The sequence below is a fragment of the Myotis davidii genome, unplaced genomic scaffold, assembly GCF_000327345.1.
Source record: "Myotis davidii unplaced genomic scaffold, ASM32734v1 scaffold453, whole genome shotgun sequence".
In the NCBI taxonomy this organism is placed as follows: Eukaryota; Metazoa; Chordata; class Mammalia; order Chiroptera; family Vespertilionidae; genus Myotis; species Myotis davidii.
In genome coordinates, this window is record NW_006285234.1 from 1946835 (window position 1) to 1967939 (window position 21105).

Sequence of the window (21105 nt, forward strand, 5' to 3'; positions counted from 1 at the left end):
CACATCCCCCTCTGAGAGGGATAAACCTTGTGATGCATTTTCTGTTCCAGAGTTCACTGGAGGGTCAGACTGAGGCAAGACTTAGAGGAAGCCACATCTTTTGGCTTCTTCCCCTATCCTGCTTCCCTCTGTCTTAATAAATCATTTGCACTGGAATCCCCGTCTCAGGCTCTGTCTCTAAGGAACAGATATAGTCCTGGCTCCCAAGGGGGTTTCCTGCTCCCATCTCATCCAGGGCCCTGCAGATGGGACCTCCACCAAGAAGCCTTCCCGGACCCTCCTTCATGGGCAGCATGTTTGTTTAATAAGAAGGAAGTTGGACGCCTACTCTGGCCAGGTACTGCGCTAACCTCTTTTTTAAAAAAAAAATATTTTTATTGATTTCAGAGATGAAGGGAGAGGGAGAGAGAGATAGAAACATCGATGAAAGAGAACCATTGATTGGCTGGCTCCTGCACAGCCCACACTGGGGATTGAGCCTGCAATCCCGGCATGTGCCCTTGATCAGATTCGAACCTGGGACCCTTCAGTCTGCAGGCTGATACTCTATCCACTGAGCCAAACCAGCTAGGGCTGTGCTAACGTCTTTATGTGTGTTAGCTCATTGAATCCTTCCGAAACTCCGATTAGGTAAATACAGATGAGGAAACTGTATTCTTAGAGATGAGGAAACTGAGGCTCAAAGAGGTGCAGTGGCTTGCTCACACAGTAAGAGAATGATGGGAACTGGGGAGGATTTGTCAGATTTCAAATCCTTGTATTTAACCACTAGATTCTACCCTAGATGATAACATCAGAACATTTTTTTTTTATGGCTCTGTCTTCCCTACCCGAGACAGTGGGGCTACCCACAGAGCTGAGAGGTTGGCGTTTTTTTGTGTCTGCTGCTGACAGATTGCACGGAGGGCTTCATGTTATCAAAAACCCTCAAGCATCTTTGCCTCTGAGTCTGAAAAGTGCAAGTGGCCTTGGAACCACTCCTTACCCCTCCAGCATGCCGGCCCTGGGAGGTGGGGTGAAGCCCTGTGCTTCTGAGCTCCTGGGGGGCACATTGTTTTCCTTGAACCCTTCCACCCCCAAAGCTGTAGCTGCAGGGATGCCTCCCACTCCACTGCAGAGAGGGAAGAGCATTGATGAGAAGAGCAGCAGTGGGAGGCAGCTAGCTCATCACTCCCCTGGAGGCCTCCCGGTTCACAGAAGAAAGCACAGGCACTTCAGTGTGGGAAGGAGCGTGAGACCTGGGCCACATGAAGAGGGGGGATGACCCCAGGGGGAGAAGACTGAGGGAAGGAGAAAAATTTGGGAGAGGAGGTGGGTAGTGGAAGCTGGCAGGGGATGGCTCATTCATGCAACAAACTGTTTCAACCACCTACAATGTTCTAGGCACTGTTCTAGTGGGGCAGCGTAAGCATAACAACAATAAACATAGTCATAATGATATGTTAAACAAAAGAACCTTTCTGGCCTAAAGCTTTTCTGAAAGAAAGGGTTTACTGAGTCATATGCTAGCCAGAAAAAAGACCATGTCCTGGGACATACACAGTCTAAATCACCAGTAGCAGGGCTAGATGGAGAAGAACATGGGCCCAATCCTGGATCCTTTATACCAGGGGTGGGCAAACTTTTTGACTCGAGGGCCATAATGAGTTCTTAAACTGGACCGGAGGGCCGGAACAAAAGCATGGATGGAGTGTTTGTGTGAACTAATATAAATTCAAAGTAAACATCATTACATAAAAGGGTACGGTCTTTTTTTTTTTTTTTTTTTTAGTTTTTTTCATTTCAAACGGTCCTGGATCCTTTATACCAGTGGTGAGCAAACTTTTTGACTCGAGGGCCATAATGAGTTCTTAAACTGGACCGGAGGGCCGGAACAAAAGCATGGATGGAGTGTTTGTGTGAACTAATATAAATTCAAAGTAAACATCATTACATAAAAGGGTACGGTCTTTTTTTTTTTTTTTTTTTTAGTTTTTTTCATTTCAAACGGGCCGGATCCGGCCCGCGGGCCGTAGTTTGCCCACGGCTGCTTGATTTGATGGGTTTGGTGAAGAAAGATGTAAGCTGTTTTGAAAGAACTTACACTGGCTCTGTTTAAAGAGGGGTTGGGAAAAGGTCAAGGCGTAGCCGTTCTAGGACAGGTGCATAGCCGGTAAGGAAGAACTATTTCCAACTTCTGGATTGGTTGTGGGCAACAAGCCAGAAAGCTCATGCATAATCAGGATGAGGCGGTTCTAGTGGTTCGCTATTTTTTCTTTAGATAGCTCTCTGGAAATTAATCGAAAGTTTTAACAGACATTCAAGAGTGTGAGTCGTCTTTTGTCGGTTTTGGCCTGTGGCTCTGTTAACTGATTAATCTCTTCCCCCTCCTCCCACCCTCTAGCCTGCCATAAATCAATTTAGGACATCTCAGAATTTTCCTCTTGTCAAATGGTTAGTACTTTTTGATCATTTACTATACAACAATCTCAGCATTCAATCCTGTTATTAACCCATTTTTACAGATGACAGGTGACAAGGAGACGCAGAGTAACCAAGTGACTGGCCAAGGTTACACAGAGGTAGAGTAGGGTCCCCCATCTCCTTTGAGACCGAAGGCAGGGCCTTTCTGGCTCCCTATTAATGACAGTAGATTTGGAAAGTACCTTCTTGTAAGAAAAATTCCAGAAATACAGGAAAGGCTTAAGTTCTCCTTGCCTCTCCCCGTTCCTGGCAGTCTCTGCCCCAGAGTGTGTTCCCTTCCAGCCCCTGTTTCCACACATACTGTGTGCCCATATACATTATTTTAAATAGAAATTTGAGTAGAAGCTTGTTTCTTTCTTTTTAAAAAAATATATTTTATTGATTTTTTTACAGAGAGCAAGGGAGAGGGATAGAGAGTTAGAAACATCAATGAGAGAGAAACATGGATCAGCTGCCTCCTGCACACCCCCTACTGGGGATGTGCCCGCAACCAAGGTACATGCCCTTGACGGGAATCGAACCTGGGACCCTTCAGTCCGCAGGCCGACGCTCCATCCATTGAGCCAAACCGGTTAGGGCTGTGTACATTATTTTTGACATGAGTGGCTTCCCGCGTACATAGGGCTCTAAGAACTTGCTTCTTGTCCCTTAACAAAATGTCTTGGACACGTTTCCTATTGTCCATAAGGTTCTGCGTGGTTCTGACTGCTGCATAGTACTCTATTGCATGGATATGCCTTTATTTCCCCAGTGCCCTAAAGAGAGAGCGTTTCCAATCTCCCGCGATTACAAACAAGGCTGCCATTCAGAACTCTGCTGATCCCCTTTCCACTACAGAGTTGCGAAGTGTCTTCCGTTAGTACCCACGTGCATAAAACCCAGAAAGCACCACCACCAACTGCTAATCCAACGGCAGCTGTTCAAACTCAGGCAACATCTAGGCTTCTCCCTTCCCCCGCCCTGCTCCAGGATTTTTTTTTTCCCCGCTCGGGAGAAAAGCAAGTCCCGGCCAAAAGGTTAAACAAACAAACCCAAACCTGAAAGCGCGAGTAGCAGAAAAGAAGCCTATGTCTTTAAGACGCATTGGTTCCTCTGGGAGTTGTAGTTTTGTTGGCCCATGGAGCCACCTTCTCGCCTCACCTTCTTTCTGGATCTGATCACTGACTGCCCTTTTGGAAAGTGCTTGCCCTGCGATAGGTGGGAGCTGTTTATTTTTATTTTTATTTTTTTTGAGAGGACAAGAATTGGCCTGCGGAGAGGTGAAACTACATTTCCCAGGGTGCGCCGCGAAGGGACGCGCAGCCCCTCATAAAAGCCGGCTGAGCCTAGCACCAGGCGGAGGCAGGTACGTGGGTCCACGCGTTTCCGCTCCGCGCACCTCACTCCCCACTCGCCAATTCTAGGCCTGATCTCTGCGAGGGGCCGGACCGAGGCAGGGAGTCCCCGAGAGCTCCGCTGGCGCCCCTGGGCTCCCACTGGCTGTAGTGGGTGGGGGTCAGCAGGTCCTGCGTCCCTTTTGCTGGGGTCTTTCAATGGGGGTTCCGAGACTTGGGAACTCTGGGAACGGGAAGGAGGTGCGGCTCCAGGACCTCCTCGTCCCGGAGGCAGGTGGGGTGCTGGATGCCTTCGCTGCTGATTTTGCGTTGAGGCCGCTTTTCCTGCCTCTGTGTCCCGTGGGGTCTCGTCACTGTGCACAGATCTCAGTTACGCTAGTCCCCTCTTTATCCGCAGTTTTGCTTTTACGCTTTCATTTACCTGAGGTCTTGCATCTGAAGAATATTAAATGCAAATTCCAGAAATAGACAATGCATGCTTTAAGTTGTTTGAAGTTCCGACTAGACTGATGAAACCTCCCCTGGCCTGCGCCCTCCTGCCTGGGGCGTAAATCACCCCTTTGTCCCACGTAATCCCGGCTGTATATGCTACCACCTGGTTAGTAACTTAGTAACTTCCTTGGTTATCAGATCCACTGTCAGGTATCGAAGTTCAAGCGACGCTTATTTGACTTGATAATGGCCCCATAGTGCAACAAGTGGTGGTGCTGGCGACTCAGACATGCCCGAGTAGCCATAAAGTGCTTCCTTTATGCGAGAAGGCGAGAGTTCTCGACTTAATAAGGAAAGAGAAAAAATCATATGCTGAGGTTGCTCTATGGTTGATCTATGGTAAGAATGAATCTTCTATCTGTGAAATTGTGAAGAAGGAAAAAGAGATCCGTGCTAGCTTTGCCGTCACTTCGAATTGCCAAAGTTACACAGCCGCCCTAAGGGATAAGTGCTTGGTTAAGATGAAAAAGGCATTATTACATTTGTGGGTCGAAGACAGGAACAGAAAATGTGTTCTGATGGGTGGCAACATGTTGTGCCCGAAAGCAGTGAGCCTGTACAAAGACTTAAGCAAAGGGTCCCCTGAAAAGAGTGACGCCAAGCCATTTTTACAGCACGTGATATAAAAATTACGGGAGAGGCTGTGAGCGCTGCGAAGAAGCTGCTGCCACTTTCCCAGCAGAGTTGCACAAGTTGGTTAAGGAGAAAGGATACCATCCGACGCTAGTCTTCATAGGTAGGTATGTATGCATTGGAAAAAACATAGCATGTATAGGGTTCATACTAACCTTGGTTTCAGGCATCCACTGGGGGGTCTTGGAATGTATTCCCTGTGGATCAGGGGGGACTACTTTGCTTGCCTTTTGTGTAATTTACCGTATCATTTTACTCCCTATCAGTTTCCACTTTTTTTTTTCTTACCAGAGGGCAAATCAGATTCCTCCATGTGCCTGTTTTTCCCTTGAAAGCTCTAAAATGCAAGGTCCCTGGGCCCTTCCTTTCTTCAAACAGCATATGAAAAAGTCTTAATATTTTCTGTCCCTGATTCTTCTTCCCTCCCCCAATTTAATGAATAGTATTTCAACTAAAAAAGTGGGCAGAATATTGAAACAGAAGGCTATTTTCTAAGTTTTCTGTACGGATGTCAGGTATGACCGAGGGCTGAGGCCCCGGGAGAGAGATGTCTTGTTCCTATAGGGTGGTTAAGAACATGGACCTTAGACTTGGAAACACCTATTCGGCCTGTACTAGCTGTATGACCTTGGGCAGGCTATTTCATCTCTTTAAGCTACAGTTTCCTTACCTCTACCATGAGTGTGGTAAGATCCAATTCTTAGGGAGGACTGCAGAGTAGGTCATATGAGCTGATACTACAATGCCCTTGGCATGGTGCCTGAAAAAAGCAGCCCCTAAGTATTAGCTACAAGTATCATGCCACCTTTTGTGTTACCATAAAATACCCTTTTGGCTGATCTGGTGAGGCATGCTCCTCAGCCTTGCTTGATTTCCCTAGGCCTTGCCTGATGATTACTATTTTTAAAAATTTATTTTTACTGATTTCAGAGAGGAAGGGAGAGTGAAAGAGAGAGATAGAAACTTTCCTGATGAGAATCATTGATCGGCTGCCTCCACGCCCCCTACTGGGGATCGAGCCCACAACCTGGGTACGTGCTCTTGGCCGGAATCGACCCCAGGACCCTCCAGTCCGCAGGCCGATGCTCTATCCACTGAGCCAAATCGGCTAGGGCTTCCCTGATTATTTTTCTTCTTCAGGATCATCTTTGACTCAGAGAATATTTCAGAGCCTTCATTCCTACCAGCTTCAGGGCCAAGTTAAACGCTCCTGCTTCCTTTTCCTGCTGGAGAGAACTACCATTCATTGAGCTCCTGCTGTATGCTGCATATTTTACATTTTATTTAATGCTGGTAACTGTCCTAGGAGGTTGGTATTATTGGCCTTGGTTTTCAGATTAGGAAATTGAGGCTCAGAGGCCGAGATGGGGAGAGAGCCCCGGGGGCTGATTCCCAGCCCAGAACTGTTCCTCTGCCCCTGTCTCTAGCTGTATGCAGTCCAGATAGGGCTGCCCTCCCTCCTCCGGCCATGACCTGTCATCTGCCCATGTCTCCTAGTCACGGTGCTGAGGCCAAGACTGAGCTCAGACTTTTGGACTGTCCTGGGGGCATTTCGTCCTTGCTCTCTTTTGTCACCTTTGCTTGGGACCAAACATCGTTAGTTCCATGACTTAAATAAGAATCAGAGAGATCCGGGTCCCAGTCATGGCGGTAGCATCTATTAGCATCTGGAGAATGGACAGAACCCTTACCCTGCAGGGATGTCGTGGGAATGAGAAATCATCTCGTCTTAACTATGGGTCAGAGTGGGGGAGCCCACTCCTCATGGCTGTGACCGTGAACATCCTCCCCGTTTCATCGCCACCTGAATGGAGCACTTTATATATATTTACTCCTTTTGTCCTTGTTTTCAGTCCTACACAGCAGGTCCAGTGTAGTGGTTAAGAGAGTGGACTTTGGAGCAAAAGTGTCTGAGTTCAGATTTTTATTTATTTATTAATTAAATCGATTGAGGTGACATTGGTCAACATGAACATAAAGGTTGTTCTGTGGTGAGGGTTTCTGTGTTACAATATCTGTGCATTGCACGGTGTGCCCACCATCCAGAGTCAGATCATCTGTCACCACGGAGTTCAGATTTGACTCTGCCACTTGCTAGCTGTGTGACCTTGGACATGTGACCCAGTCTCTCTGTGCCTCAGTTTCCTCATCTATTTTTTTTAGGATAAAGATGGTACTTTCCACACATTAAGTGAGAGGTTCATACAGTGATTTTTTTCTTTTGAAGGTGCCAAGAAGGAGATATTATACTCTCCATGTTGGTTCAGGTTCTTGGAGAAGCCGAGACCAAGATGGGGTTAGATTTATTGGGGGAGGGAAAACGAGGAGGGAACTGGAGGAAGCAGGGGCGTGATGGGCGGGAACAGTCTCAGACTGCAGTGAGGTTCTAAGAGTTTTTGGTCGGTAGGTGGGCAGTCCTGGAGCCAAGACTACCTGTCAGAGGAACCCTAGATTGCTGGGAGGGGTCTGTCTTCCTGGCCCTGCTGCTGAGTCATTGGTTGGGAGCCGCTGGGAAGCATGGCCTCCAGGGAAACAAGCTGGGGGACACTGGTCAGTGACACGCCTGCTTCAGGAGGCTGGAGGGGGTAGGGGTGCCAAAGATCACACAGTAAGTTGGTGGACAAGCTGGAATCTCTCGCCGCCCATTTACTGGGAAGGCCATCTGGGCATCCCTGGGAATGCCTTGGCCCTCAGGAGCCTGGCCAAGATCTCAGCTCAGATTTCCCCTCTGGATTTCCCTGCTGGGCTGAGCAGCGAACAGAGCACTTTCTGTTAGTGGTGGAGGCTTTCCCTGCCAGCTTGTGGGAGTGTGGGTGTTGCTACGTGGTGGGTCTGTCCCCCGGTGGCAGAAGAAACCTGCTGAGGTTCAGGTTTCCTGCTGGCTCTGGCTGGGGCGCGGGCTGGCCATGCGTTCCTTGTGCCCCTGGGAAGGCATGCAGCTAGCGCCACCATCGCTCTGACACTGAGCTTTGGGGGTTGGAGGGAGGAGGTGGGGGAGGGCTGCTTCGTAGGACAGCAGCCGGGACTCTGCCAGAGGCCTATGCCAGGGCACTCCTGGGGACCTGTCTGCAGAAGTCTTGGGGAGGCCAGGGGCCCTGGGGTCAGATTGGTTTCCCGTCTGGCAGGAGAGAAATGTTGGGGGAGATAGGAAGGGGTGAAGCCATAGCTTTGGCCTCATCTTCCCCTCACTTGCTCAGAGTGCCTGAAAGAAGATGGTGGCAGGTGGGGTGGCAGCCTCTTTCAGGAGTGAAGCCTCTGGGAGGGGAGATCCCCTCCTGAAGTCCCAGTAGTGGGCACTGTTGGCACCCTGTCCCGATCCCTTGAACAGCCTGGTGCACTCCTCCCACAACTGTCCCCTTCTCCAGGGAATTCCCTTCAGCCTCAGCAGCCTGGGAGGTTAGGCCTTCCCTCCTGCCCGATCACAGCCAATGACTGAATGCTGAGGGGCCAGTGGTACAGAAAGGGTAGGCCCTTGCTTTAAGGTGGGACCCCCTGTCTCCCCCACCCTGCTCCCCTCACTTCCTCTCCTGAGGCGATCACGTGCACCCAGAATGAGAACGTCAAAGACACACTGATCACGTGACCCAGCAATCCCACACCGAGGAATCCACCTGGAGAGATGAGGTCTTAGGTTCCTACTCAGTTCACACATGAATGTTTAAAGCAGCTCTAATCATGGCTTTCAAAACCTGGAAACAGCCCAGATGTCCTTCAGGGAGTGGATGGAGAAACAGGCTGTGGAAGGTCCGTGCGAAGAAAGAACTACGGTGCTGAAATGCACAGCCAGCTTGGATGAGTCTCAGAGGCATGGTGCTGAGTGAAAGAAGCCAGTCTCAAAAGATTACATTCCAACTCTAGCTGAGGAGAACTGACTGATGATTGTCCAGTGTGACCGTAGTGGTGACCACAGGACTCTATGCAAGTGTTAAAATCCATAAAACCATACAAAAACCAATCTTAGGATATGACAACATAAAATAATCCACGCACACCCCTATTTCTGCCTCAGGAAGCCCCTCAACTTTGGCTAGAATGGAGCAGCCCAAGGGGGTTGATTGGACGGTTATCATCCTGACATGCCAGTACAAGGACAGTGTCGAGGTCTTCCAGAAAGGTAGGGGACCCTCCCTCCCCACTCTGCCCTAATGTAGGAACCCCTCCCCACACCCCTATACCTCCTATAGTTCAAACCCAGAGTCTGCTTCTTCCTAGCCATGTGACCTTTGACATATCATGTCATTTCATTGAGACTCAATTTTCTCATCTGTGAAATGGGAATAATTGTACCTCCCTCACAGAGTTGGGCAAAGAGCGAATGCGCTACTACATGCAAAGCTACTGAGTCAAAGATGAAATAATAATAATGATCAGTAGGTTTGCTTTAGTTGCTTGGGATCAGGGCTGGGAGGCTGGGGAGCAGGTCCCAACTGTGTTCTGAACACAGAGCTGGAAGTGCGGCAGAAACGAGAGCAGATCCCCGCTGGGACTCTGTTACTGGCTGTGGAGGACCCCGAGACGCGTGTGGGCAGCGGAGGAGCCACCCTCAATGCCCTGCTGGTGGCTGCTGAACACCTGAGTGCCCGGGCAGGCTTCACTGTGAGTGCTCAGTCGTTCCTGTCGTACCTCAGTGGCTTTGTGTCGGGGCCTCTCCCCAGACAAGAGGGTGCCGTCCTTGGTGCCTTCTGCCCAGGCCTCTTGTCTACAGGGCTCTTCCACTCTTGGCAGGTGGTCACCTCTGATGTCCTACAGTCGGCCTGGATCCTCATCCTGCACATGGTTAGTAAGATGCTGGGCGGGGCGGGGGCGCGCCATGCAGAAGGCTGGACCCATCGATCCTCAGGGTTGGATAGGGGTGTGGTTGCAAGTTGTTTTTTGTGCAAATCCAGAAGAACTGGAGTCAGAATTGATCCAAGTGTCCAAAAAATAGGCAACTGGCTAAATATAAATAGCATTATCTTTCTGGGGGGATATTAGAAAGGGATGAATAAGTCCATTTAGTTCTGTGCATTGAAAGAGACTTCCCAGCTCCGTGACCTTGGGCAAGGCGCTGGACCCTTTCTAGGCCTCCGTTTCCGCATCTGTAAAATCAGGACGGCAATGGTTCCTGCTTTGTGTGGAGATGCTGAGATGATCCATGAAATGCTTAAAGCAGGACCTGCCTTTATATAGTTCCCCACGTTACTTCCCCAGTTTTACCTGTGTGTGTGTGTGTGTGTAAATGTGAGTGTGTGTAAGTTCTGTTGTTTCTACCTTTTCAGAATCTCATTTTTGTAAAAATAAAAAAGTAAAGAATATATGCATATAATTCTGAAAGGGTTTACCTCAAAATGAGAGGAATGGTGATTATTCCTGAGAGATTTTCTTCTTGCATATCTGACTTTTCTAACTTTTTACTAGAATCATGTAACTGGGAAAGTTACCCGAGAAAACACTCTAGCTTGATGACTTTACACCTTTGCACAGCCCTGGGGGTGTGCCCAGGCTTCCTGCCCCACGGGCTCTTTCCCCTGCCCCTGCTTCCCCCCTAGGGCCGAGACTTCCCCTTCGATGACTGTGGCCGGGCCTTCACCTGCCTCCCCGTGGAGAACCCCCAGGCACCCGTGGAGGCTCTGGTCTATAACCTGGATCGCTTGCTAGACATCATGACCTATCAGGTGAGGCCAGAGGTGCCTTAGGGCCTCGCTTCTCTCTCATTGCACCACCAGCTGCAGCCTGTCCTGACTCAGACGGGGTGCCAGGAAGAACGGCTTTGGTGGCGCCTAGAGTTGGAGCTTTAGGAAATGAGTGTCGGCCAAACTGGAGGGAGGTGTGGTCCCAGGAGGTGGGCAGGAGGGTCAGGGAAGGCCCCTGTTACCTCAGAGTCTCCCTAGAGCAAGGGGACAGGCTCGACACTGGGCTGTGTGGGAGCAGAGGAGGGGCGGGGCCAGGCCACCCACCATCCGCACTCTCTCCGGCAGCTGGGCCCAGGCTCCCCACCAGGCGTGTGGGTCTGCAGCACGGACATGCTGCTGTCTGTTCCTCCCAACCCAGGTGAGCCTGAGAAGGCTGGGGACCTCCTCCCTTGCCGTAGCCGGGGGAGGGGGGTGGGGGACACGTGCCTGTTCTAGCTCACCCTTTCTGGGCCTGGCCCACTGCGCTATTCAGAGAGGAAGCTGTAGAATGGAGACACCAGCCCTCCCCCTTCTGCCCCCCAGGGCTGCCGTAGAACTTTGGGAGGGGAGGCATCGTCATTCTCCCAGAGGAACGTCCATTTGGCTCGGGAACCATATTTTCCTTTTAGAGACGCCCAGACGCCCCTGCCCTGAGCTCTCATCTTTACCTGGTTGGGGCCTCCCTGCCTGGGGTTGGGACCCCCGGGGAGGCTCCTGACTTCTCTACTCATAGGGATCAGCTGGGGCGGCTTCCGGGGAGCCAGAGTGATCGCCTTTCCAGGAACCACAGCCTACGCCCGGAACCATGGTGTCTACCTCACCGACTCCCAGGTGGTGCCCCTGGGGCAGTGGCACGGGCCCCTGAGCCGGGCTGGGATGGCCGCCTGGTCCTGTGCTCTGGGCAGCCTCTTGCCCTGGACTTTCTGGTACAGCCTGGCTTCGGAGGAGTTTCCTCTGTGGCCACAGCTCTCATGCTCACTTAGTCTTTGGCCAAACTTGCATCGCACGTGGACCCTGTGCCGGGCTCTGTGCTGGGCCGGGGAAGACACGCTAAGCCCCTCTCCCGTCGGGTGGGACTGTGTTCCCGGGAGCATGCTGGTGCCTGTCGGACACGCACCGGGGTTTTCACTGGAGAACACCCTTGCTGTGTCCCTGTCCTGATCGCCCTCGGCCCCCTTCCCTAACTCTGTTTTCTCCCCCGACACAGGGCTTCGTTTTAGACATTTACTACCAGGGCAGCGAGGCGGACATACAGCGGTGCGCCAGGCCTGACGGGCGGGTGCCACTGGTATGGCTGCCGCCGAGGTTGGGGGGCTTTGGGGACCCCGTGGAAAATGGCGTGATTGCCTTCCTGCTCGGGGAAGAGCTCCACTCCTTCTAGAAGATTCCCGGTGGCACAGAACCAGAATCTGTGGTGGAGGAGCAGGCGGGGCCAGAATCTGAGGAAAGGGTCTTGCCCCAAACGGGAAAGGCTAGAACAAGAACGCGAGGAAGTTCAGGAATGCGTTGGGAGGAAGTCTGGAAGCCGACTTGGGGGATCCTTCTAGAATGAAGGGCGAAGATGCGAGTGGTGGGTAAGGGGCTGGGACCAGACCAGGGTATGATAGAGAACTAGGTTTGGGAGGAGGCCTGAAAACTGAGGGGGGTCCCAGAAGGTGCCTGTTCAGGGGATCCCCCTCCAGTAAGCCTGGAATCTGGGTGCAGGAGTGGTCCCCAAGATGGAGGACTCTGCCTGCCATAGCGGCCAGCCTTTGGGTCCATCTTTATGTGTCTTCCCCCAACTCAGGCCCAAGCCTGACCCCGGGTCCCCCCACCTGACCCTCATGGGGGCTCCTCCAGGTCTCCGGAGTCGCCTTTTTCTCGGTGGAGACTGCCGAGCACCTCCTGGCCACTCACGTGAGCCCCCCGCTGGATGCCTGCACCTACATGGGTTTGGACTCCGGAGCCCGGCCTGTCCAGGTGACTGAGGGTGGGAGCTGGGGGCCCTGGCCTGGGGGAGGGGCCCGACACTGGCTCTGTGACCTCAGGCTTGCCCCTTCCCCTCTCAGGGACCGTGTCTCTGGGGATGGGGCTGCCCCAGTTTGGCCTAGGACCACCCCCCAATAGCTGTGCTTCCTGTCCTTGTCCCAGCTGTCTCTGTTTTTCGACCTCCTGCTGTGCATGGCCCGGAATGTGAGCAGAGAGGACTTCCTGGCGGGGCGGCCTCCGGAAACGGGGCAAAGCGACGCAGACATCGAGGGTTATCTCCAGGTGGCGCGGGCCAAGCTGTGGAGGGAGCTTCGTGATCAGCCCCTCACCATGGGTGGGTGCTGCTCCTCAGCTCTCTGGGTGGGGAGGCCACCGGAGTGAGGACCCCCTACCCGGAGCTACAAGGCTGCCTCCCTGGGCTCCTGGACCAGGCAGGTCTAGTGCATGTATCAGCCAATTGTCCTCTCCCAACCCAGAGGCCTGACACCCCCCAACTCTCCCCAACCCCAATAACTCTTCCTTTTGTCTCATTCTTGGGCTCCGGGCCCAGTCTTTCCATTTTCTAGTTGTGTGACTTTGGGCAGGTTACTGAGCCTCTCTGGATTTTAGCTTCCCCATCAGCACAGTGGGCTCGTCGCTAGGCCTGCCCTCCAGGGCCCGCTGAAGATGTGTCTGCCGGCTGGAGGCCTGGCTGGGCTCAGAGCAGCAGCAGGCGTAGGGGTGGGGTCATTGCGTGTATCTTTACAGCGTATATCCCCGACGGCAGCTACAGCTACATGACCAACTCGGCCAGTGAGTTCCTGCTCAGCCTCACGTTTCCCAGGACTCCTGGGGCCCAGGTCGTGCACTCCCAGGTGGAGGTAAGACCAGCAGAGGTGCCTGAGGACAGGTGGGATAGGGGCCCCCAGAAAGGGAAGGAACAGCCCACGCTTGGAGCAGACTACCCATGAGTATAGATGTCGTCATCCCCATTTGGCGGCTCAGACAGGTTAAGTCACTTGCCTAAGGCCACAGAGCCAGTCAGTGGTCAAGGCAGGATTCTGCATCCAGGCCTGCCTGATGGAGAAGCTAGAGAAGACCCCACCCCTTTCTTTGGGGTCTGCTTGGAGAGGTGGTGATGGGCCTGGGTCAGTGCCATGTTGCTGAGGAAGGGGACAGACAGATTTCCGAGGTTGCCCTCAGCGTGGTGGGGGTACCGGGGCTGGTGGGAGAGGTTTTCTGGGGAAGCTGCCATCCGGGGGGACCTCTGTTACTGAGGTCAGACTTCTCTGGAGGCCTGTGCAGGAGAGCTGGCCCCTGGGAGCAGCAGGAAGGGGTGGGATGAGGGTCGGCCTGAAGCCGGGGCCAGGGCAGGTGTAGAGGGCACTCACGACCTTCTCCCCGGCTGCTCAGGAGCTGCAGCTGCTGGGGGCCGGGAGCTCTGTGGTCAACTGCCTGCTGGAGGGCGCCGTCCAGCTGGGTCCTGGGAGTGTCCTGCAGCACTGCCATCTCCAGGTGAGGCCTGAGAGCAGGGGCAGAGGGCAGGCAAGGCTGTGGGGGCCAGGCCCTGTGCGTGTTGGGGGGTGCCTGGAGCGGCACTGCCCCCTCAGGATGCCCGCCCTCTCCCTTGCCAGGGCCCCATTCACATCGGCACTGGTTGCTTTGTGAGTGGCCTGGACACGGCCCAGTCCGAGGCGCTACACGGCTTGGGGCTACATGACCTTGTCCTGCAGGGGCACCACGTGCGGCTGCACGGAGCCCCTGTTCGTGCCTTCACTCTCGTTGGACGTCTGGACAGCTGGGAAGTAGGTGCCCGCCCTGTGTCCCCTCACCCCCATCTTCAGGCTCTGGGGAGCCCAGGGATCCCAGCCCAGTTTCCACTCCACGGCAGGGCTCGCTGAGCGCTGGCCTGAGGGATAGGCTGTAACCAGTAGAGTCCCGCCATGCCTTGATCTCCCTCCTCATCTGCTCTGCCAGGTTCAGACTGAGGTTCAGAGAGGGAGGTGACCTGCCTTGGGCTGCAGAGCCAATGTTAGTGGATTGGGCCTAGAACCGGGATTCTGCGCCAGGTTCCCGGCACCTGGGCAGGGTCGCTGAGCTCCCGGGCTTGACACAGTGTTTCAGAAGCTGCTTTCATATGTGCAGGTCTCTGCTCCTGTCCCCTCTGGTCTTAGTGTCCCTAACCCCTCCCTTCTTGTGGTCCCCGAAGCCCTGATTGCTTCCTCCACTTCCCCCAGAGACAGGGGACAGGAACATATCTTAACATGTCCTGGAATGAGTTCTTCCAGAAGACAGGCATTCGGTAAGACTGATGGCCTCCATGGGCCTCTGGGCCTCCGCAGCCAGGGCGGCCGCCTCTTCCAGGCTCATCTCTGCCTCAGCCCCAGAGCAGCACCTGCCCTCCCACCAGCCCACGGGGTCTGGGGTAGTTTGGGCCAGTCTGATCCTCCCGCAGCACTTTCCCCCTGGACAGTTCCTAATTCCTGCCTGTGCTCAGGCTTTGGGATTTTGTCAGGAGGCCTGGGAAAGGGGGCAGGGTGGTTCGTCCCCCTCCCTACATGGCCTGCTTGTGCCGCCTGGAGGAACTTGTCCCGCCCCCCCCACCCCCCCGAGAATTAGCCAGCCCCCAGTGGACAGGCAGGCCTCCTGCTAATGTGCCTTCTCCTCACATCAGAAACTGGGACCTGTGGAACCCAGACACGCCCCCCACGGAGCGTTGCCTTCTCAGCGCCCGCCTGTTTCCTGTGCTCCACCCCTCGAGGGCCCTGGGGCCCAGGGACATGCTGTGGATGCTGGACCCGCAGGAGGATGGGGGTGAGGCCCTGTGGGCCTGGCGGGCCTCCTGGCGTCTGTCCTGGGAGCAGTTGCAGCCTTGTCTGGACCGGGCTGCCACACTGGTCTCCCGCCGGGACCTGTTCTTCCGCCAGGCCCTGCATAAGGCGCGCAAGGTGCTCGAGGCCAGGCAGGACCTCAGCCTGCGCCCGCTGATCCGGGCCGCTGTCCGCGAGGGCTGCCCTGGGCTCCTGCTGGCCACGCTGGACCAGGGTGAGTTGCTGGGTCTCTGGGTGGGGAAGCCAGGCCCAGCATCACCTGCCCTACCTGCCCTACCTGCCCTCTGGGTTGATGACAGGAGGTGGGAGACTTCAGAGCAGGGGAGAGACACAGTGGAGTTTGCTTTCAGGCTCCTGGGAAGCTTCATTCTTGTCAGTAGGGAGTTTGATGAGAGGCTGAGGCCTGGGCCCAAGCCTCTGGGTCCAGTGAGCATCAGCAAACCCGACATGTTTTGTATTGGGTGCCAAAACGTAGGTGCCAGAGCCCTGGGGGATGTGGCAGGCTCTCCCAGGCAGCACCTCATTAATGATCCCAGCGATTGTGGAAAGTGGTACCTATTTGAGTCACTCACCTATAGCCACACAGCTGGTTGGGGTGGCACTGTGAGTGAACACAGGCAGTTTGACCCCTGAGTCTGAGTTCTTAACCGCTCTGGGCAACCTGGGTGGGGGTAAGGAGGCACGGCTGGGCTGGGCTGGGCTGGGGCTGGCAGGATGAGAACTTTGCCAAGCACAGGAGTGGGGTGTGCACTTACAGGCGAGGGTACATCTTGGGCAAAGTGAAGAGGTGTGAGGAGGCAGGAATGTTTGGGGGCTGTTGAACAGTCACTTGGGGAAGAGGGCAGGGGGGGTCCCTTCCCTAACCACCTGGCTTCTGGTCCCTTAGTTGCAGCGGGTGCAGGAGACCCAAGCGTGGCGGCCCGGGTGCTGGCCTGTGTGGCAGACGTCCTGGGCTGCCTGGGGGCTGTTGAACAGTCACTTGGGGAAGAGGGCAGGGTGGGTCCCTTCCCTAACCACCTGGCTTCTGGTCCCTTAGTTGCAGCGGGTGCAGGAGACCCAAGCGTGGCGGCCCGGGTGCTGGCCTGTGTGGCAGACGTCCTGGGCTGCATGGCAGAAGGCCAAGGTGGCTTACGGAGTGGGCCGGCTGCCAATCCCGAGTGGGCTCGGCCCTTCTCGTACTTGGAGTGTGGAGACCTGGCTGGGGGTGTGAAGGCGCTTGCCCAGGAGCGGGACAAGTGGCTGAGCAGGTGGGTGCCAATGATGTCAGGACCCCTGGAGAAGCCCCTGGTCATTCTTATAGGTGCAGACCAGAGGGAGGTGGGGCCCAAGGAAGTCGGGCCCCAAACCCAGGCAGCCTGCCCCAAGCCTGGGGCTCCATGCCGCCATCTCTCCCTGCCCTCTTGGCAGGCCAGTCCTGTTAGTGCGAGCGGCTCGCCACTACGAGGGGGCCGGGCAGATCCTGATCCGCCAGGCTGTGATGTCCGCCCAGCACTTTGTCTCCACGGAGCCTGTGGGGCTGCCGGCACCCGGGCAGTGGGTGGTGGCCGAGTGCCCAGCTCGTGTGGATTTCTCTGGTGAGTCCCTTGGAGGGGGGTGAGGGGAGCCACCCCAGAGCCGGGCAGGCAGCCCCCTGACCAGCTTGGTCTTGTTCAACTGCTGCAGGAGGCTGGAGCGACACGCCACCCCTTGCCTACGAGCTTGGGGGGGCAGTGCTGGGCCTGGCTGTGCGAGTGGATGGCCGCCGGCCCATTGGGGCCAGGGCTCGCCGCATCTGGGAGCCTGAGCTGTGGCTGGCGGTGGGGCCTCGGCGGGATGAGATGGCCATGAAGATCGTGTGCCGGAGCCTGGAGGACATGAGGGACTACTGCCAGCCCCATGCTCCAGGTCAGGGCACCCAGGACGTCTGCCGGTGGGAGTGGCACACACAGCTAGCTGGGGGCTAGGGCAGAACCCTGGAGACCCTGCCGGCCATGGGGGTCTGGCTTGAGGGCTACCCAGTCAGGTTGAGGAGCCCCGAGGTCTCCTTGCCCAGGTGCATGCAGCTACAGGCGGCAGAGCTGGCACATTTGCCCATGTTGGAGAGCCCAGAGATCTTTTGGGGGCTTGGGGATGGGCTTGCACTGCTGCTGGGCTTTTGTCCCCTAGATGAGCCCCTAGATGGGAAATAGTGGGGGTGGGTGGTATGTCTGCTTCCGCCTTTGGAGACCAAATGCCTTGCTGGGTGCTGGTCCCTCCCAGGAGCTCTGCTGAAGGCGGCCTTCATCTGTGCGGGGATCGTGCAAGTCAGGTCCAAGCTCTCGCTGAGTGAGCAGCTGCTGCGCACCTTTGGGGGCGGCTTCGAGCTGCACACCTGGTCTGAGCTGCCCCACGGCTCTGGCCTCGGTGAGTGGGCCCTGTCCTGCTGCCAACCACTCCATCCCTGCCCTCCAGCCTCGCCTTCCTGCCTCCTCACTACCCCTGCCCAACAGACCAACGGGGTGGGGCAGGTCTGGGCTGCGCAGAGGTGTTTCATGCCCGACTGACCTCTTCCCTGCCCTGCAGGCACCAGCAGCATCCTGGCGGGCACTGCCCTGGCCGCCTTGCAGCGGGCCGCGGGCCGGAAGGTGAGCAGGGAGGCCCTGATCCACGCAGTGCTGCACCTGGAGCAGGTGCTCACCACAGGTATGGGACCGCCCCTGCTGGGAGGGAGGTCACTGGCACTTTCCCAAAAGCTTCCGGGGGCTCCCCTGGGCTTGGTGACAGCCACTTAACTGCTGTTCCTTCAGATGGTTAGAGCTTCCTTATCACTCTGACCTCTGGGGATGTGCAGCTTGAAACATTTCTCCTTCCAAGGAGCTGATGTTTTAGGAGCACCTTTAGGTTCTGTGCTCTGCCTTTCATGTGTGTTAGGTACATTGTTTATTCCTCATGACTTTGTTGCCATCCAGGACTGTTCCTAAGGGTGGGGCTGGGCAAAATGGGTTTGTAGTAGGGGACAGGGCCTTTACCCTGCCTTCCCAACCAACCTGCCTCTCCCTTGGGCTATGGTCATTGGTGCCCACCCCCCCTTCCCGCCAGCCACGTGGGGGGCACCGAGGGCCCAGAACATGGCTTGGATCACAGGCTTCTCCCTCTTCTCACCACCATGGCCCCTTGGAATCCATGCACAATGGGGAGCAGCTAGTTTGTCTGGCCCGATCCTAGGGTGCTGTGGTCACCCAGGATGCCAGGCTTCATCCCCATTGTGATTCTGGGCAGGAACCTGTCACAAGGATGTATAGATGCCTGTTATGCTACCTTTTCCGGTCCCTTTGCAGCCCACCCGCTCCTTTTGTTGTAATGACTCACATCCCGTAACAGGTAGTTATCAGCAAGAGGGGCAAATAGGGAGGCCTTCCTAGTTTTCTTCTGGGATGCACCATTCAAACCCTTCATTTGGTCAATTGACAACTATTGAGTATCCACTCAGTGTTGGACCCTGGGGATAAAATGAACAAATACAGGGTCCTTGCTCTCAAAAATTAAGTGGTCTATTGGGGACAGACATTAATCAATAGCCACTCAAGCTGGGTTCTGAAGTGAAATCCTTTCTCCTGCTGGCCTCATCCTGCTCCCAAGGCTGGTGACAGAAGCTGCACAGCTCACTGGGCCCAGCTGGAGTTGGGGGAAGCTATCTTGCCCACTGATTCCTGCCAGAGCCTGGGCTGGGAGAGAGAACTTGGGCCAGACAGGCTCCAACAGTGATGGACTCTGGGTTCACAGGAGGTGGCTGGCAGGACCAAGTGGGTGGTCTAATGCCTGGCATCAAGGTGGGGCGCTCCCGGGCTCAGCTGCCACTGAAGGTGGAGGTGGAAGAGATCACGGTACCTGAGGGCTTTGTCCAGACGCTCAATGACCACCTACTCCTGGTGTACACTGGCAAGACCCGCCTGGCGCGCAATCTGCTGCAGGTGAGCCTCAGCCCCAGGAGGAAGAAGGGAGGCGGAAGGGAGGCAGGAGGGAGGCAGGGCCCAGCCCTTCATCGCACCCCTCCTGCCTTATCTGCAGGATGTGCTGAGGAGCTGGTATGCCCGGCTGCCTGCTGTTGTACAGAATGCCCACAGCCTAGTGCGGCACACCGAGGAGTGCGCGAAAGCCTTCCACCAAGGTGAGGGGCTTCCTCCAGGGGCAGGGCACCAGGAGTGAGGTCTGGTCGCCCATGGGTCTAAGGCCAGGGGCGTTTTCAGGCTTGGCACAGGCCCCAGGTGTTAGGCCCCCGGGACGGAAGCCGACCATCTGTCCTCCCTAGGGTCTCACTTAGATGGGAGCCATATCTCAGGACAATACTTGCACCATGGGGAAGGCCTCCAGTCCTATCTACCAAGAAGCAGGTGGGGGAAGAGGCTGGGCCCTTTCACCGAGTGCCAGGGAGTCAGAGCTAAGCGGGGTTCCAGTGAGTGGCTGTATCATTTACTGGACACTGCTGGGCACCATGTCAGTTTTATGTGCACGGGTCCTCAGACAACCCTGTGAGGTGGTTCTTACTCCTGTTTCCAGCCCCTGGTTAAGCAGCACCTCTTGGCACTTTAGCGTCGATAAATGGGCACTGACAGAATATTCTGGCTCAGGCACGCCTTTCCCTTCTCTGCCCCCACCCCAGGAAGCCTGCCTCTGCTGGGCCAGTGCCTGACCTTGTACTGGGAGCAGAAGAAGCGCATGGCTCCAGGCTGTGAGCCCCTGGCTGTGCGGCGAATGATGGATGTCCTGGCCCCCCATGTGTACGGCCAGAGCCTGGCAGGGGCAGGCGGTGGGGGCTTTCTCTATCTGTTGACCAAGGAGCCAAAGCAAAAGGAGGCTCTGGAGGCCGTGCTGGCCAAGACCGAGGTACCTGATGGTGCTGGGTATGGTACTTGGTGGGGGGGCAGGAGCCTTCACTGTGGCCCCCTGGCTAACTAGGGGCTGTAGCTACATGTCCCCCTGGCCTTGCAGCCTCAGGCCAGCCTCCGGAAAGGCCAGAGATTTGCACAGAGCCCTCTACACACCTCTTGTTGTTTGCTCCCAGGGCCTCGGGAACTACAGTGTCCACCTGGTAGAAGTGGACACTCAGGGCCTGAGCCTGCAGCTGTTGGGGAGTGAGAACTCAACCTGATGCGCCTTCCTATGAGGCTTGTCCCTCCGCAAGAGGAGAAAACCTGGAGCTACCGCAGCCCCTCCCTTCAGAGCACTCAGCCTCCGACTCCCCACCTACCTCTATGGATCTGCTCGCAAAGGAAGCCGACTTGAGTTTGGGCCCAGCCCCCTGGTGAGAGACACCACACTTGGGAACAGGACTGTGACCTCTTGATTCACCGTGGCCTAGGCTTGGCCTCTGCTCCATCTGGACATAGGAAGGTCCTAAGGTCAGTGTCCCTTGTGGCCTTTCTCTGTGACCTTCTTATTCTCTATGGAGGCCCTGGCAGGGGATGACAACCAGCCCTAGCAGAGGCTGGGTCCCTTGGTAAGGCTGACCCTGAAGAGGCCCTTGAGGATTTCCTGTGGCCTTCCATAGAGGCCGGGCTTTTGCCTGAATAGACTTCATGTTCAGTACTCACTCCCAGGCTGACTTGATGGGGGAGTGGGAGTAGGAGTGGGGGTCCAGCCCCATGTCTGTGGAAGTGAGCCAGTGTGGTCTACAGCCAGTCACTGCCAACTCAGGCCTTAACCTGTACCATGGACTGTGCCATGTGGCCCTAGGTTTCAGGACTATGACCTTCTTGGAATAAATCGAATCTGCCCTTTGAGGTTGTCCTCAGAGAG

At 55.4% G+C, this 21105-nt stretch overlaps 1 protein-coding gene across 1 annotated transcript; it reads left to right on the forward strand.

The window, feature by feature from the left end:
* The first annotated feature begins 3814 nt into the window (after window positions 1-3814).
* On the forward strand, window positions 3815-21089 carry FUK (fucokinase). The gene is made up of 24 exons (XM_006755775.2): window positions 3815-5025; window positions 8932-9036; window positions 9367-9518; window positions 9648-9698; window positions 10451-10576; window positions 10880-10952; window positions 11307-11404; window positions 11781-11861; window positions 12413-12532; window positions 12704-12875; window positions 13289-13401; window positions 13934-14035; window positions 14155-14325; window positions 14758-14822; window positions 15195-15565; window positions 16388-16598; window positions 16759-16925; window positions 17014-17235; window positions 17590-17733; window positions 17893-18012; window positions 19093-19280; window positions 19378-19477; window positions 19970-20193; window positions 20372-21089. The coding sequence occupies exons 2-24, from the start codon at window positions 8955-8957 to the stop codon at window positions 20456-20458; spliced, it is 3240 nt and encodes a 1079-aa protein (XP_006755838.1). The 5' UTR covers window positions 3815-5025; window positions 8932-8954; the 3' UTR covers window positions 20459-21089.
* The last annotated feature ends 16 nt before the right edge of the window (window positions 21090-21105 follow it).